At 45.7% G+C, this 16922-nt stretch overlaps 1 protein-coding gene across 1 annotated transcript in view; it reads left to right on the top strand.

Moving 5' to 3' along the window:
* The window catches only part of CFAP54 (cilia and flagella associated protein 54), a 533435-nt gene that overhangs the window by 389905 nt on the left and 126608 nt on the right, over positions 1-16922 (top strand). The window contains exons 45-47 of the mRNA XM_040344233.1: positions 5113-5179; positions 5281-5481; positions 7623-7709. Coding sequence (XP_040200167.1) covers positions 5113-5179; positions 5281-5481; positions 7623-7709 — 355 coding nt within the window. The remainder of the gene's footprint in view (positions 1-5112; positions 5180-5280; positions 5482-7622; positions 7710-16922) is intronic.

Here is a 16922-nt window from a genome sequence, read left to right as displayed (position 1 = left end):
CCCATCTCTTCCCCAATGAGTTTTGACTCTGGTGCTCTTGGTTCCTCAGGAGCTTTCCCTTTGGAAACTTCAGAGAGATTTTCTCTTAACACTATCTCGGAAGGTGGCCCTTTTCTTCCGTTAGAGGGGTCTCTGAGCTGGCGGGCTTGTCTTGCAAGCCGCCATGCTTGATCCTCCATGAGGATTAGGTGGTGGTGCGCCCGCGACCTTCCCTTCTTCCGATGGTGGTCTCGGACTTTCGCCTGAATAGGGGCATTGTTCCGTCCATCCTTTTTGCCCTCGGCCGGCGCATCCTATGGAGGTTGCTTTTCATACTTCAGGCGTGGTACGCGCTTTGCGGGTGTATCTACCTGCTACGGCTCCATTTTGGAGATCTGACCCTCTTTTGTGTCAGTGTCTGGTCCACAAAGGGCCTGGCGGTCTCGTCGACCACCCTGTCTCGGTGGATCTGACAGACCGTCATACAGACCTATGCGCTTAGGGGGCGGGCCCCCCTTTTTCCGGTCGCGGCACTTTCGACCAGGGCACCTGGTGCTTCCTGTTTTTTTTCCAACTTCATACATTGGTGTCACAGGTGTGCAGGGCGGCGACTTGGTCGTCCGTTCACGTTTTTGTTTTTCAAAATTTCCTGGTTGCTGTGAGTGCATCATATGATGCTTTCGCCCGCTAGCGTTTGCAGGCGGCCGTTTGAGGTTGCATCTCCTCCGTTTGAGGAGCTCTGCTTGTTTTGGGGTGTAGTTAAAATTGGTTTTACTGATATATTTCCCACCCCTCATTTTGACACTGCTTGGGGACATCCCACTTGTCAAGACTTAAGGAGCTGTGTCCATCCATGGACGATAAGAGGAAATAGGATTTTTTGTACTCACTGTAAAATCCTTTTCTCTGACGTCCATGGACGGACACAGCTCCCACCCCTCCTTTTTAGGTTTGTACCGCTTGTTACGAACTGAGACTGCATGCTGCAGTGAGGAGGGCTATGTCTTTGTTAATTTAACATGTATTTAACCATTTAACATGTTTCTGCCTAGTCCTCTCCTGTAAACAGGGAACATAGCCCACTTGTCAAGACTTAAGGGGCTGTGTCCGTCCATGGACGTCAGAGAAAAGGATTTTACGGTGAGTACAAAAAATCCTATTTTTTCTTAGATTTCTGTTATAAAATTTAGCAAATTTGTAATTTTTCTTCATAAATTGTGGTCAAAATGTATACTGGTAAAAATAACCCAAATTGTTGTATAACATTTGGTCTTTGTCACCATAGTTTGTGGACTCTATAACTTTCACAATCTCTGAAAATTGATCACACCTGAAGTACTGATGGCCTATCTAATTTTTTGAGACCTTAACAAGTCAGGAAAGTACAAATCCCCCCCCCCCCCCCCCCCCAATGACCCCTTTTCGTAAAGTAGACATTCCAAGGTATTTAGTAAGAGGCATTGTTTTTTTAAGTTACAATTTTTTCTCACACTTCATTGCAATATCAAGATTTCCTTTCCTTTTTGATTTTTTTTCCTCACAAAATTGGCATATTAGCTGGTTATTGCTCACACACAACATATGCATACCAGTATTGCAGGGTATTGCAGGGTATCACCAAGTATGGCTGGGTATCACCAAGTATGGCTGGGTATCACCAAGTATGGCTGGGTATCACCAAGTATGGCGGGGTATTGCAGAGTATGGCGGGGTATTGCAGAGTATGGCGGGGTATTGCAGAGTATGGCGGGGTATTGCAGAGTATGGCTGGGTATCACCGAGTATGGCTGGGTATGGCTGGATATGGCAGAGCATGGCAGGGATGGCTGAGCTCTGGGTATGCAGGGATGGTTTGCATGGATGGATGGATGGATAGCTGGATGTGACTGCAATTGTCACAGAGCAGTGCTGTGGGCACTACAGATCCAGCCCATAGCGCTGCTGCCACCGATCTCTCCCCCTCTCCTCTCACACTGTACCAATCGGTAAAGACAGGAGAGAGAGGAACCGCCATGACATGACACCAGTTTGTTTACAAGTGATCGCTCCGTCATTTGATGGAGCGATCACATGCTAAACGGCTGCTGTCAGCGGCCATTTACCGTGATCCGTGATGTGCTGGGTCCTCTGCAGCTCTGTTTTAATTATTATATCATTAAATGTATTTTATTTTTCAATTCAAGCTTAACCTGGGAGAGGGTGCCAGTTTTTTGTGCAGCAGTGCCTATATGCTAACAAGGGAATGCTGACAGGAGTATGCGGCACAGCGACTGAAAAATGGGCTCATTAGTTTGCTGCTTCTTTTGCTGTGCATCCACATGTTGGGGAGGTACAAGATCTATACCTTAACTGCAGTAGAGAAAAATCAGGTCTCCTACCCTTCCAAGACAGAGCTGTAAACCTCAGGGATAGATGCACAGAATACAAATCTGTGGGCCATATTCTCGAAAAATATCCGCCTGCTGCGCTTAGGGCACTTACACTCCGCTGTCCCAACTTACTGGAGCAGGTGCTGTATTCCCCAAACACTTGCTCCATAAGTTGGGACAGCGGAGTGTAAGTGTCCCGGCGTAGCCTGGCGGATCTCCAAGGGGGCGTCTTCTATTCAAATGAAGCGCGCCCCCGATGCGAAAGAACTGGGCATGCGCCGGGCTGCAAAAAGCCCAGTGCGCATGCTCCAGTTCTCGGCGGAAAACGTCAATGACGCCGACGTGTGCGTCATTGACGTAAAGTCGTATTCAAGAACGACTTACGTAAACGACGTACTCGACGAAAAAACACGACGGGGACCCGACGCCATCCGTAACATGGCCTACGCGAGACTTGCGGAAATTTAATCCTCCATATAGCAGGACTAAATTTCCGCTTACGCAAACGACGTTAGCGACGGTTACGCGACGCGAACTCGTCCGGGAATCGGCGTAGAAGGATCATTTGCATATGCAAATGACTCCTTCGCGTAAATGCCATCTAGCGGCGGCCGGCGTCATTGCATTTAAGATCCGCCAGTGTAAGTGACTTACAGATGGCTGATCTTAAGTGTATCTATGCAAAAATGATTCTGAGAATCAGGAGCATAGATACACTGGCCAAAAAAGGGAGTTACGATGGAGTATCTGACTTACTCCATCGTAACTTCACTGAGAATATGGCCCTGTATCTGTACTGTATCTTGTTCATTGTCACGTTTTATTAAAACTTTATATAGGTTGCTTGGACCAAGCTTGTCCAAAGAAAATAAACTATTTACTTCACCGCTACATAATTAATTCAGGCTGAGCACTGCTATTTATCAGGAAGCTTTGTATTCTATAATTGAATACAAAGCTTCCTCTGATTGGCTGAGGCGGAGTCATCAGCTTGCCTCTCTGCCTTAGCCAATCATAGGAAGCTTTTTATTCATTCATAGGGTACAAAGCTTCCTCTGAATGGCTGAGCAGCGCTCTGCCCAACTGAGTTTTGTTTTGGGAACAGAAATTTCTCTTCCTGCTACTGGAACACCATTCTATATACTGTATGTAGCTGAGCTGTATACAATGTATACAGAGCCGCTGCAACTGCTAGTGAAATACATTTTTGTTTGGACCAGCTTGGTCCAAATGAACTCATTAAAGTTAAATGAAACCTGGAGATCATCTTTAAGAATGAGCATCTCAGAGAATGACCACCATGCCATATATTAATTGAAAGAGAAGTATGTTTTTTTTTGTTTCTTTTGATTCATACTTACCTATGTGGATGCAGCATCAAACTGATGCTGCAGTTGTCCCTCGTTGTCTCTGCACTGAGAACTGAGCCACCAAACACTGTTCTCACAGATCCCAGAGATGAGAACTGCTGACTGTCAGTCAGCGTCTCTCCTCTCTGCTTCTCCACGCTCACTGGAGCAATGAGCTGTGGAGGGGCAGAGAGCGGCCTTTTCAGCTTCTCAGCAGCTCGCTGAGACTGCCCTCAATCAAGGCATTTAGAGGATCCAGACTTGGGAAGTCGGGATGATGTGGTGCCTCAACTGATGGCAGTGACGTCAGTGGAGAGTGGACTTTAAAACAAATTGCACTCATGTGACCCAGAGGAGAAGCCCAGCCTTTAAGTCATAATTATTGGTTTTAAATATAAATTTTAGCATACTGATATATTAATTTTGCATATACTCCAGCTCCCATCGTCACATTATTTTACGTATAGTAAAGGCTGTAAGTCTACTACTGTCCAATATGCCAGCTCAAAAATATGGTCTTTTGTAGTCATTTCAAGCCTAGGAGAAATTAATCTGACAACCATAGGATGGGGGAGTTCCAAGATTGGGGATACTCACTCTGCCACCAATACCCTAAGGCCGCGTACACACGGTCTCTCCAAACCGATGAGAATGGTCCGACGGGCCATTTCCATCAGTTTACCGCTGAAGTGGCCTGATGGTCTGATGTGCGTACACACCATCGTTCCAAAAACCGATCGGGTCAGAACGCGGTGACGTCAAACACACGACGTGCTGAATAAAACAAAGTTCAATGCTTCCAAGCATGCGTCGACTTGATTCTGAGCATGTGCGGGTTTTGAACCGATGCTTTCTGTACTAACCATCGGTTTGGACCGATCGGGCAGCGGGCCATCGGTTCGATTTTAAAGCATGTTTTAAAATTTTGGACCGAAGGACAACAGACCGATGGACTATACACACGGTCGGTTTGGACCGATGAAACTGAACCTCGGTCCATTCTCATCAGTTTTGTCCGACCGTGTGTACGCGGCCTAATAGTTACACTTTGGATTGTCAGAAGCTGTAAAAAGAGGAATGCGTAGTTTAGTAAGTAATTTGTGCTCTTGCCTTGCAGCACTAGAGCAGTGCATTTGTTTTCCTGGCTTCCACCCATATTGTTCCCAGTGAGTGTGTGTAGGAGTAGGAACATTAGATTGTAATCTCTGAAGAAAGCAGTGACTAAAGTGTTCTCAGTAAACATAACCGAAAAATGTGCTGTATAAATGAATACAATGAATCATAGATAATCTACAGTCCTAATAATTATTGGCAACAATCATGTGATAGTAAATTGCTGAAATTAATTATGTCTAAGTCATAACTACTGGACAAAGGATATTCTTTCTCAGCTCTCTTATGTTCCCTTTTTACAGTTACATCTTGACATCAAATGTCAGAAAGAGAACAGAATGCTGCCTGTTCTCAGCTTTACTTTTCAAGGTAAGACACTGGTTTGTGATTCATATGTATTTGTTTGCACAGTTAGAAAATATCAGAAATACAAATGATGTAATATGCAATGTTTTTTTTTTCATTTCTAGTCACTGTTTTACGTGTCCCTGCCTCATCCAGATGAAGACCTTGATTATGCATTATATGAGATTGGGGAAGGATGTGACATAACTGAACTTATTCCAGGGATTGACCTGTTTTCTGATCGACGCAGAGCAGATGTCAACACTGTTGTCTCTAGTCTGGGTTTTCTCATTTCAGAACTTCAGTCATTTGCTCAAAATATCATGGTTAGTCCCAAGTATAAAAAAACACACACAAAAATCTTTCAATAAATATGCTGAAATCCTTCATCTTCAGGTTTTATTTTTGTGTACAAAGTTCTGATTCATTTTTTTATTCCTGAAAACAGTATGCTTTTTCCTTTTCCCTCTTGTAGTTTTAAATTTGTTGCAGTTAGTTTTTCTGCTGATTGATATATATATATATATATATATATATATATATATATATATATATATATATATATCTATATATATATATATATAAAAATATATACACTATGGGCTAGATTCACATACCTTTAGGCGGGCGTATCGTATCTCCTATACGCTACGCCGCTGTAACTTTGAGAGGCGAGTATGGCATTCACAAAGATTTTGTGGCCGAAGTTACGGCTGTGTAGCGTATTAGGGCCGGCGTAAGCCCGCCGAATTCAAATGTTGAAGCTGTGGGCGTGTTTTATGTAAATTAAGGGTGACCCCACGTAAATGACGTTTTTAGCGAACGGCGCATGCGCCGTCCGTGAACGTATCCCAGTGCGCATTCTCCAAATCACGTCGCAAATAGTCAATGCTTTCGACATGAACGTAACCTACGCCCAGCCCCATTCACGGACGACTTGCGCAAACGACGTAAAACGTGAAAAATTTGACATGGTTCCGACGTCCATACTTAACATTGGCTGCGCCATGTTTTTGGTGGTTTATCTTTACGCCTGAAAACGCCTTACGTAAATGGCGTATCTTTACTGCGACGGGCAAGCGTACGTGAATAGGCATATCTTGCTGATTTACATATTCTAGGTGTAAATCAGCGTACACGCCCCTAGCGGCCAGCGTAAATAGGCAGTTAAGATACGATGGCGTAGGAGACTTACGCCGGCCGTATCTTAGCAACATTTAAGCGTATCTCAGTTTGAGCATACGCTTAAAGTTGCAACGGCGCGGATTCGGACTTACGACGGCGTATCTACTGATACACTCGTCTTAAGTCTTTCTGAATCTGCCCCTATATTGGCAAAAGTATTGGGACACTTCCCTTTACACGCACATGAACTTTAATGGCATCCCAGTCTTAGCCCGTAGGGTATTACATTTCCAACCAATTTATAACTTTAATACATTTCCGAGTTAACAGTCTTTTTTTGTGATTTGTGACTTGCATCCCAGTCTTAGTCCATAGAGTTCAATATTGAGTTGGCCCACCCTTTGCTGCTAAAAACAGCTTCAACTCTTCTGGGAAGGTTGTCCACAAGGTTTAGGAATGTTTGACCATTCTTCCAGAAGCACATATGTGAGGTCAGGATCTGATGTGGACGAGAAGCCCTGGCTTGCAGTCTCTGCTCAAATTCATCCCAAAGGTGTTCAATCGAGTTGAGGTCAGGACTCCATGCCAGTCAAGTTCCTCCCCCCCAAACTCGCTTATCCATGTCTTTATGGACCTTGCTTTGTGCACTGGTCCAAATCATTTGGTGGAGGGGGGTTTATGGTGGGGTTTATAGTGTGGGGTTGTTTTTCAGGGGTTGGGCTTGGACCCTTAGTTACAGTAAAGGGAAATCTTAAAGCGTCATCACACCAAGACACTTTGGACAATGTCATGCTCCCAACTTTGTGGGGAGCATGAAATTTTGGGGGTGACCCTTTCCTGTTCCAACATGACTGTGCACCAGTGCACAAAGCAAGGTCCATAAAGACACGGATGAGCAAGTTTGGGGTGGAGGAAATTGACTAGCCTGCACAGAGTCCTGACCTCACCCTGATAAAACATATTTGGGATGAATTAGAGCGGAGAATTCGAGCGGAGAATTAGGCCTTCTTGTCCAACATGAGTGCCTGACCTCACAAATGTGCTTCTGGAAGAATGGTCAAACATTCCCATAGCTACTGTACACTCCTAAACATTGTGGACAGCCTTCCCAGAAGAGCTGAGGCTGTTATAGCTGCAATGGGTGGGCAAACTCAATATGAACCCTATGGATTAAGACTGGGATGCAAGTCACTAATCACAAAAAATGTAGGCTGTTGAGTTTTTAACTCGGAAATGTGTTAAAGTTATAAATTGGTTGGAAGTAATATTTTACATAGTTCTACTGATGTAAGATGATAAACAAGCATTTATTTAAACTTACAATTTTTTTTTTTTTAAACAGGTTTTGCCATTACTTACTTTGTACCAGTATTTTGCTTCTACAATATGCCGTGACCCTGTCAAATGTGTGGAAGGAAGGCTTTTAAAGGTTTGCGAAAGGCTAAGTTAATCTTATTGATGTCAAAATAAACACACGGTAGTATGACTGAATATCATTAAATAAGTTACACTGACTGACATTATCTTCCCAGGCATAGGCTAATTTTACTGCTCTTTTGATGATTTTCTGAACAGTATAGCAGTATGTTCCATAGTAAAATTTTCATCTGTGCTAATTGTTAGCTTGTTGCAAAGTTAAATTATTCAGCTGGATTCAATAAAATATCACAGAGCTATATTTCATTGCTGAACATGTGCAACCTTTGTAAAAATAAAAAGTGTGTTCATTTGATGAACAATAAGACCTTTTGAAGATTTGCACAAAGCAGTCACATACATATGTCGCATTAGTGCCTGACATATGTGCGCTCTATACGCTGTATAATATGGTGCTACCGTACATCTACACATATTAGAGAACAGAAGGATGATGTCAAATTACCACAATGCTAGCGTAATGTTTCCTTCTTGATGTGCCAAGTTGTATTAAATTGGTTTGTATCAGGTGCACTATTTGGCTGACATATGAAGCATTACTATCATTCATATTGCCCACAGTGGTTCCCAGATATTGTCTTGAAAGCCACATGTTGCCCTCAGTTTTCCTAATGTGCCATTCAACTGCTTCTGTGCAAAAATTGAGATTTTCCTAGCTTGTGACGGAAAATATTAGTTATATGAAGACAGGAGGCGAGTATCTTATGCATTATCTTTCCTTTAATAATGCCCACAGCAGAAATACAACTTTAGTGGATTTTAGTAATAATAAAAGAATTTTTAAAACCAAACTACAAGTCCCAGCAGCCCCTAGGGCCTATCAGCCAATCACGTGGTCCCTGCCAGTATATAAGGGGCTGCCCCTTTAATCACTTCCTCTTTCTTGGAGCGAATTGCCAAAGACTTGAAACCGCGACTTCAATTCCAACTAGTCTTCTGACCATCAACGATTTGGATTCGGTGAGTCGAGTAAGTAGAGGTCCCAACGAGGACAACAAAGGAGATCCCTCCGGAAAACTGCTCAGCCCGTGGCTCGCGTGGTGCGGTCCTCAGTAACCTGGAACAATATGAGAAGAAAGACCATGATAGGGTTGGGTCGGGAGGGAAGATACTCGCCTCCTGTCTTCATATAACTAATATTTTCCGTCACAAGCTAGGAAAATCTCAATTTATATATCAGACAGGAGGCTCATATCTTATGCAAGTTCAAAGTCATACATAGATATAAATACAATAACAATCAAGTATACGTCTAATTAATAACCGAGTCATAGAACCGACATAGATACGTGTTCCTCCGGTCTAAAGTAGAATTGGCGGAAGGTGGATTCGGAAGACCAGTCCGCCGCTCTCAGAAGATCCGAAAGCGAACCTCCCGAGGTGATTACCTTCGTGGCCATTGCACCCCTGGAAGAGTGTGCGCCAAATCGTGTAACGTCAATCCCAGCCAAGCCCATGGTGGATCTAACCCACCTGGCCAGAGTGGCCGAGGAAACCGGCAGGTGTGGGCCGACGTAAGAAATAAGTAGTTGGGATAGAGACGGGGACCGAAGCGGGGCCGTCTGCAATTCATACGCTTGTAAACAGCGAACCACGCATAGACGTGGGTGTGATGGGAAGAAAGGATAGAATACAGATTGTATCCCTGTCTTTGTCCTACGAACTACCGAAAACTGTACGCCTTGAGGTGAGAATTGGCGTCTGGATATGTCCAGGGCTCTCACATCGGATATGCGCTTGATGGAAACAAGGCATAAAAGGATCGTAAGCTTAAAAGACAACAGTTTTAGCGGAAGGGCGTCGTTGTCGTCCCATGTAGAGAACATGTTCAGTACTCTGGAGACGTCCCAGGTGTTTTGGTATCTGGGGCGAGGAGGACGTTGGAACCTAACGCCTCGCAGGAGACGACACACCACGGGGTGTCTGCCCACTGGGAGGGAATCTACCGGGGAATGGTAGGCCGAAATCGCAGAGCGATACACGTTAATGGAGCTATAAGATCTACCGGATGCAAAGGAATCCGCCAGGTAGTTAGCAACCATTGCTACAGGTGCGTGAATGGGATCAATTTTCCGTTGATCACACCAATGTACCCAGGTTCCCCAGGCTGATCGGTATGCCGATCTAGTCCCGGGGGCCCAGGCCAGGGCGAGAAGGTCCCTAGCTGTTCGTGAAAGGTCGCAATCTGCGTCTGACACCCCGAAATCAGCCAAGCAAGGAGATGAAGGTTGTGATCCACGACCAGAGGGTGGGGTTCTCCTGCAGGGTTGGAGAGGAGGTGAGGGACACAGGGAAGCAGCCTGGGAAGATCGACAGTCATTCCCAGGAGAAGGGGAAACCACGGTTGTGTTGGCCACCAGGGAGTGATCAGCACAACTGAAGCCTGTAGGTTCGCCACTTGCAATAGGAATCTGAGAATCATGGAGAAGGGAGGGAACGCATAGTGTGTCCCTCGCGGCCAAGTCTGCCGAAGGGCATCTATTGCCAGGGCTTCGGGATCCGGCCTCCAGCTGTAAAAGCGAGGGAGTTGACAATTGAGGCGGGATGCGAACAGGTCCATGGAAAAAGGCCCCCACAACCCGACCAGAGAAAGAAATACCGTCCGGTCCAGTCGCCAATCGCTGGAATCTGTGAGGTATCTGGAATTCCAGTCCGCGATCAAGTTCGAGGCACCCGGAATGTATTCCGCCAGAGGAACGACGTTGCGTTCCAGACAGAAGTGCCAAAACTCCTTTGCCAGGTTCGCCAGAGCTTTGGATCTGGAACCTCCTAGGCGGTTGACGTATTGGACTGCGGTTGCATTGTCCATCCGCAGCAATACGCAACAATTGGAGGCGTGTGGAAGGAGACTCTTGAGGGCGAAGAAGGCCGCCATGAGTTCCAACGCATTGATATGAAGCAGGGACTCCCCTGCGGACCATGTCCCTCCTGTGGTGGATGTTCCGCAGCGAGCCCCCCAGCCGTGTCGACTCGCATCCGATTCTATAATGTAATCCGGATTGGAGCTGAAGATGGTCTTCCCGTTCCAATCGATGGCGTGACTCAGCCACCAACGCAATTCTACTACTGCCTCTGCATCCAGAGGTACTTCGTCTGCATAGCGAAGACCCTGTCGCAGGTGGAGCGCTTTGAGTCTCTGAAGGGCTCGGTAATGTAGGGGAGCCGGGAAGATGGCCTGAATAGAGACCGATAAAAGTCCTACTAATCGGGCCAAACCGCGTAAAGATACTCGCCGTTTGTACAATATGGCACGAATCTCCTTGCGGATAGTAGTTAGCTTGGCTTTGGGTAAGCGAAGTATAGAGTGTTTGGTGTCCACTAAGAACCCCAAAAACTCCATCTCCTGTGAAGGGGTCAAGATGGATTTTTCGTGGTTGATGACGAAACCTAGTCCCTGGAGCAATCTGACGGTCCAGGTGGCATGGGTCATCGCTTGGTGGTGAGATCGGGCCATTATGAGGAGGTCGTCTAGGTATATGATTAACCGGACGCCCCTGCTCCGTAAGGCCGCCACCACCGGCTTCGACAATTTGGTGAAGCACCACGGGGCGGAGGAGAGTCCGAAGGGGAGGCAAGTGAACTGCCACAACCTGTCTCTCCAAAGGAACCGCAGGAGGTGTTGGGAAGCAGGATGAATGGGGACTGTGAGGTAGGCATCCTTCAAGTCTACCTTTACTAGCCAGTCCTCGGGGCGTAACAAGTCTCTCAAATAGTGGATCCCCTCCATCTTGAAATGTCGGTAGACGACATGTTGATTGAGGGTCCTTAGATTTATGACGGGGCGAAATCCGCCATCCTTTTTTCTTACTAGAAAGAGGTTGCTGAGAAACCCCGGGGAGACAGGGTGAACCTCTATCACGGCCTGTTTGGTAAGAAGGGCCTGAAGTTCTAGGTCTATGAGTGCTGAACTTTTGTTTGAGAATTTGATGGGTTGAGGCATTACATTCATTTCTGGCAAGGAGTACAGTTCTATCTGATATCCTGCCACCGTGTTGAGTATCCAGGCGTCTGCCGTAATCGCAGACCAAGCGTGGATAAAATGTCTCAGCCTTCCCCCCAAGAGAATGTGACAAGGATTCGGGTGTGTGACACTCACCGGTATTAGGTCTTGAGCGGGGGTAGCCTCTCCCTCCGCGTCCTCTCCAGGGTCGTCCGCGAGGTGGGAAGAAGGGGGCTGGTTGCGCCACCGGGATTGGGTAGGATTGTGGAGCCTGGCTGTACTGAGCGGGAGCTCTAAAGTATTGCCTGCCTGCGGAATAGCGACCGGCAGAACGGCCCCTGTTTCTGCCGGCCCTAGGAAAAACCTTGGTTGACCCTGATTTTTTCAGGGATGATTGGGCTTTGTCCAAACTGGTGTATAATCCTACCATCTTATTACTGTCCTTAATAAGTGAATCGCCAAAGAGCATACCTTCGGCTGAAGGGCCCGGTTCTGAGTCTGCGAGGTGGGCCAATTGAGGGTCTAACCTCATCAGGATGGAGCGGCGACGCTCCGTGGAGCAAATGGTATTGGCGGAGCCTAGTAGGCACACTGTTCTCTGGGCCCAACCTCTAAGTTGGTCCAGGTCTACAGGGGTCTCCGTGGAGGAGGCCTGTTCGGCAATGTTCAGTATTTTGGTGACTGGGCCAAACAGGTCGAGGATTCTATCCTGAATAGATCGGAAAGATCTTTCAATCCCCTTTTTGGAGTATTTACCTTGTTTGGTAAGGTACCTGAGAAGTACCGGGTCTACCTCTGGGGTGACTACCGTCTTTTTCGGGATACAGGGACGGGGGCACTCCGCCCTCAGCTTACTGCGATTATTCTTATCTACGGACCTACGGGCCCAGTATTGAATATATTGGGCTACCTCCGGGAGGGGAGCCCATTCGCCAGATCGGGGGTGAGAAATCCCTTCTGGGTCGAAGAAGGGTTCTCCCCTGGCGTCTAGGATAATTTCGCCCTGGGTTACAGGGGTGGCGTTGTCAGGTGGCGCCATATGCCCACTACCCTCATAATCCGTATCTTCCTCAGACTCATAGGCGTCTGACGCCTCAGATCCTGTGGACGAATCTGATGTGTCCACAAAGGAATCTGGTTTAGTCCGTTTGGCGGACTTCTGCCTCTGCTTTTGCTGCTCCCCGAGGCTCAGGGGTCGGTGAGAGTCTGGTAGGGTAGTGGGTCGGCAGACCGGGTTGGGTGCTGCCTGGGGCACATTATTTACTTCCCCTGCCGGGGAGTCGTATGTTGTGGGAACATGTTTGCGTTTGTGTGTCGCTTTGCCCTTTGTGGGCGGTTCACCACGGCCTGGGGGTCCAGGCATGACAGGTGCAGCCAGTTGTGATACAGGGGCGGAAGCCATGGCTATTTGCACCGAGTGATTTATTAATTCCTGTATCTGGGCAGCAGTAAGGAAAATAGGGTTCTGGGGGGTAATATTTCCCTCAGCTGGCATGGTAGTAAATTCAGAGCAATCTTCATCAGCCATGATGTTGCTTAATTATATCTGAGAAGTGCAGTTTTTGGGTATATATATCTATTTATGCACTCAGCAGTAAGCGTTCAGCAGTGTCAGCAGATACTGTGAGTATCTGATAGAAGGTAAGCCGCTGAAGGGGTTAACTGGTTTAAGAATATATATATCTATCTATTTGGCCGCAGGGGATACTCTGAGAGGTCCTACCGTACCGCCAGGTCACTCCACACTGGAGACGTGGCATACGATAGGCAGATCCCCCGTACAGGAGGGCGTAATCTCGCGAGATTACGTCTCCTGCATGCTGGTAGGTTGGAGCGGAGCTCCGCCGGGCACGCCCCCCGCAGCGTACTGGACGCTGATAGGAGGATGTGTGGCTTGCTCGACACGCCTCCCCCCCAGAGACACGGGCGCCTGAGGAGAAGCGTGCGGAGCGTGTGAGGAGGTAGGAAAAAAAGGCGCCAAGCCAGTAAGAGATGGCGCTGCCTGAGAGATTAGGATCTAGGGGAAAAATAACGTTGTGAGGTTATTGTTAACGCCGCAAACAGGTGGTTTGAGCATTGATAATCATAGAGATTCACTACCTTCCCCTAGATCAATGATGCTAGACAGAATATATATATTATATTATACCCTAAAGGGAGAAAATACATAATATATACAATATATACAATATCTAAATAGCTGATAAGTGTGGAGGGAACAAGTCCCATCCACGAATCTCAGTAAATTACAATCTGAATAACTAATATATATCAATCTATAATTAGTACTCATTTGAAAAGTACTTATCTGATTTCTTGCTGTGAGCAGAAAGAAAGAGGAAGTGATTAAAGGGGCAGCCCCTTATATACTGGCAGGGACCACGTGATTGGCTGATAGGCCTAGGGGCTGCTGGGACTTGTAGTTTGGTTTTAAAAATTCTTTTATTATTACTAAAATCCACTAAAGTTGTATTTCTGCTGTGGGCATTATTAAAGGAAAGATAATGCATAAGATATGAGCCTCCTGTCTGATATATAACCTAATTTAACAATGACAATAGCAACACCACAAAGCACACAGTTAACATAGTACTGTATATAGGGAACTGGAGATAAAACCACATTTTAGTAATTCCTATAACATTTTTGATCCAAGATCTAGACACAAAGGGGCAGATCCACATACCTACACTGCGCCCGGCGCAGATGTGAGATACGCTAAACCGCTGTAACTTACTTTTCAAATCTTTGAATCCTGAAAGAATTTGCGCGGTAAGTTACGGTGGCGTAGTGTATCTCTCGAGGCGTAAGGGCGCGGAATTCAAATGCGGCGAGTAGGGGGCGTGTTTCATTTAAATGAAGCGCGTCCCTGCGCCGAATGAACTGCGCATGCCCTTCCGTCAAAACTCCCAGGGTGCATTGCTCCAAATGACGTTGCAAGGACGTCATTGTTTTCGACGTGAACGTAAACGGCGTCCAGCCCCATTCACGGACGACTTACGCAAACAACGTAAAATTTTCAAAATTATACGCGGGAACAACGGCCATACTTAACATTGAGTACGCCACCAGATAGCAGCTTTAACTATACGCCGGAAAAAGGCGAACGGAAACGATCGTCGGAAATAGCTAATTTGCATACTCGACGCGGATTACGACGTGAACGCCACCCAGCGGCCGCCGGAAAATTGCATCTTAGATCCGACGGCGTACTAAGGCGTACGCCTGTCGGATCTAACACAGATGCCATCGTATCTTGTTTGGTGGATACCAAAACAAAGATACGACGCACAAAATTTGAAATTACACGGCGTATCAAGAGATACGCCGGCGTAATTTCTTTCAGGATCTGCCCCATTATCTCTCTGCAAGGCCAGTATATCCAAATTTTCTAAATTATACACTTCTAATAAGTATGAAGCCAATCATGCATAATAAGAGCTCATTCAAACCTTTAGTGAACATGTTTTCGTGTATTGTATTAAGGTAGTATAAGATTGCATGGTGACAACAGACTTGATACCTTACCATCATATCTCAAACTATCTATTAAGAACCACTTAACCGTGGGTGGCATATTGATTGAATGGGTTGTTGACTATAAATTAAATATTCATATTGGGAGAGATCAATTGGGAAAAAATGGTTAATTAAGACCCCATTTACACCTGAGCTGTTTGAAGCTCGAAATTCCAAAACGCTCAGGGAGAAAAAAATCACTTATTCTCTATGATGGTGGTTCATAGCTCCACTCCAAAACACCTGAAGCCAAATGCCTGAAGCTGAAAAAGTTTTTTTGGAGCTCGATTCAGGTAGATTGGTGCACTTTTGAAGCAGCTGAAAGCAGATACACATGGCAACAAATGATGACACAGATGATCATTTTCTATATGGGCTAATACAAAAATGGCAAAGCTCCAAAATGCTTGGAAAATGCTGTACAAAAACACGCATCAAAACAAATGGACAAAAAAGTGCAAAAAAATGCGACACACAGGTGTAAATGCAGCCTAAGGCCCCGTACACACGGTCAGACAAAACCGATGAGAATGGACCGAGGTTCAGTTTCATTGGTCCAAACCGACCGTGTGTATAGCCCATCGGTCTGTTGTCCTTCGGTCCAAAATTTTAAAACATGCTTTAAAATTGAACTGATGGACCGCTGCCCGATCGGGCCAAACCGATGGTTAGTACACAAAAGCATCGGTTCAAAACCCGCGCATGCTCAGAATCAAGTCGACGCAAGCTTGGAAGCATTAAACTTCCTTTTTTTCAGCACGTCGTGTGTTTTACATCACCACGTTCTGACCCGATCGGTTTTTGAACTAATGGTGTGTACACACATCAGACCATCAGGCCACTTCAGCAGTGGACCGATGAAAACGCTCCGTCGGACCATTCTCATCGGATGAACCGGTCGTGTGTACAGGGCCTTATGGAAACGTGTCGATAATGGCCACAATTAATTGAAAAAAGTGTTACTGTAGATAAGGGGTCCTCAAACGTTCTGAACAAAGGGCCAGTTTACTGTCCTTCAGACCTTGAGGGGGTTGGACTGTGGCCAGTGGAATTAGAAAACACCATGGCGTCAATTCGACTAAAAAATGGCCAGTGTTAGTGGAAGGAATAGTGCCACATCTTTGGTGTAAATGGGAATATAAGTGCCCCATTATTGGTGTCAGTGGGAAGAATAGTGCCCCGATGTTGGGGGTCAGTGACAGGAATCATGCCCCATTGTTGGTGCACAAAGAAATAGTTCCTTGTGTCATTTGGAGGAAGTGTGTCCCAAGGGCCTGATAAAGGCAAACCAAGGGCCACATCCGGCCCCTTTACCGCAGCTTGAAGACCACTGCTGTAGATCTAGAATGTATCCTTTATAATGACAGTAAAATTATGATTCTGGTACAAAGCGTTGCAAGTTATTTGCAAGTGAAATAAAAGTTTTTTTTTAATTTGGAGTTTTTTTTATGTAACACTGAAAAAATATATATATTCAGACTCAAACTGAACATGGAAAAAGTGTAACTAATAATGGTTAAATAAACAGAAATGAACACAAACAAAAATTCAGGAGATAAATAATAGCAAAGGGAAGAAGGGAAAAATGTGTTGATTAGTGCTGATTAGGGTTAATAAGGGTTAATAAGGAGGTTGAAAACGATTAACCACTTCGGCTCTCACACCTATTTATCCCCTATGGACCAGACCATATTTCACATCCAATAATGTAAGGAAAACATATACATTTTATTCTGGTGTTTGTTC

The sequence above is a fragment of the Rana temporaria genome, chromosome 3 (genome assembly GCF_905171775.1).
Source record: "Rana temporaria chromosome 3, aRanTem1.1, whole genome shotgun sequence".
In the NCBI taxonomy this organism is placed as follows: Eukaryota; Metazoa; Chordata; class Amphibia; order Anura; family Ranidae; genus Rana; species Rana temporaria.
Note: the sequence above shows the minus strand (reverse complement) of the source record. Positions and strands in the feature narration are given on the sequence as shown.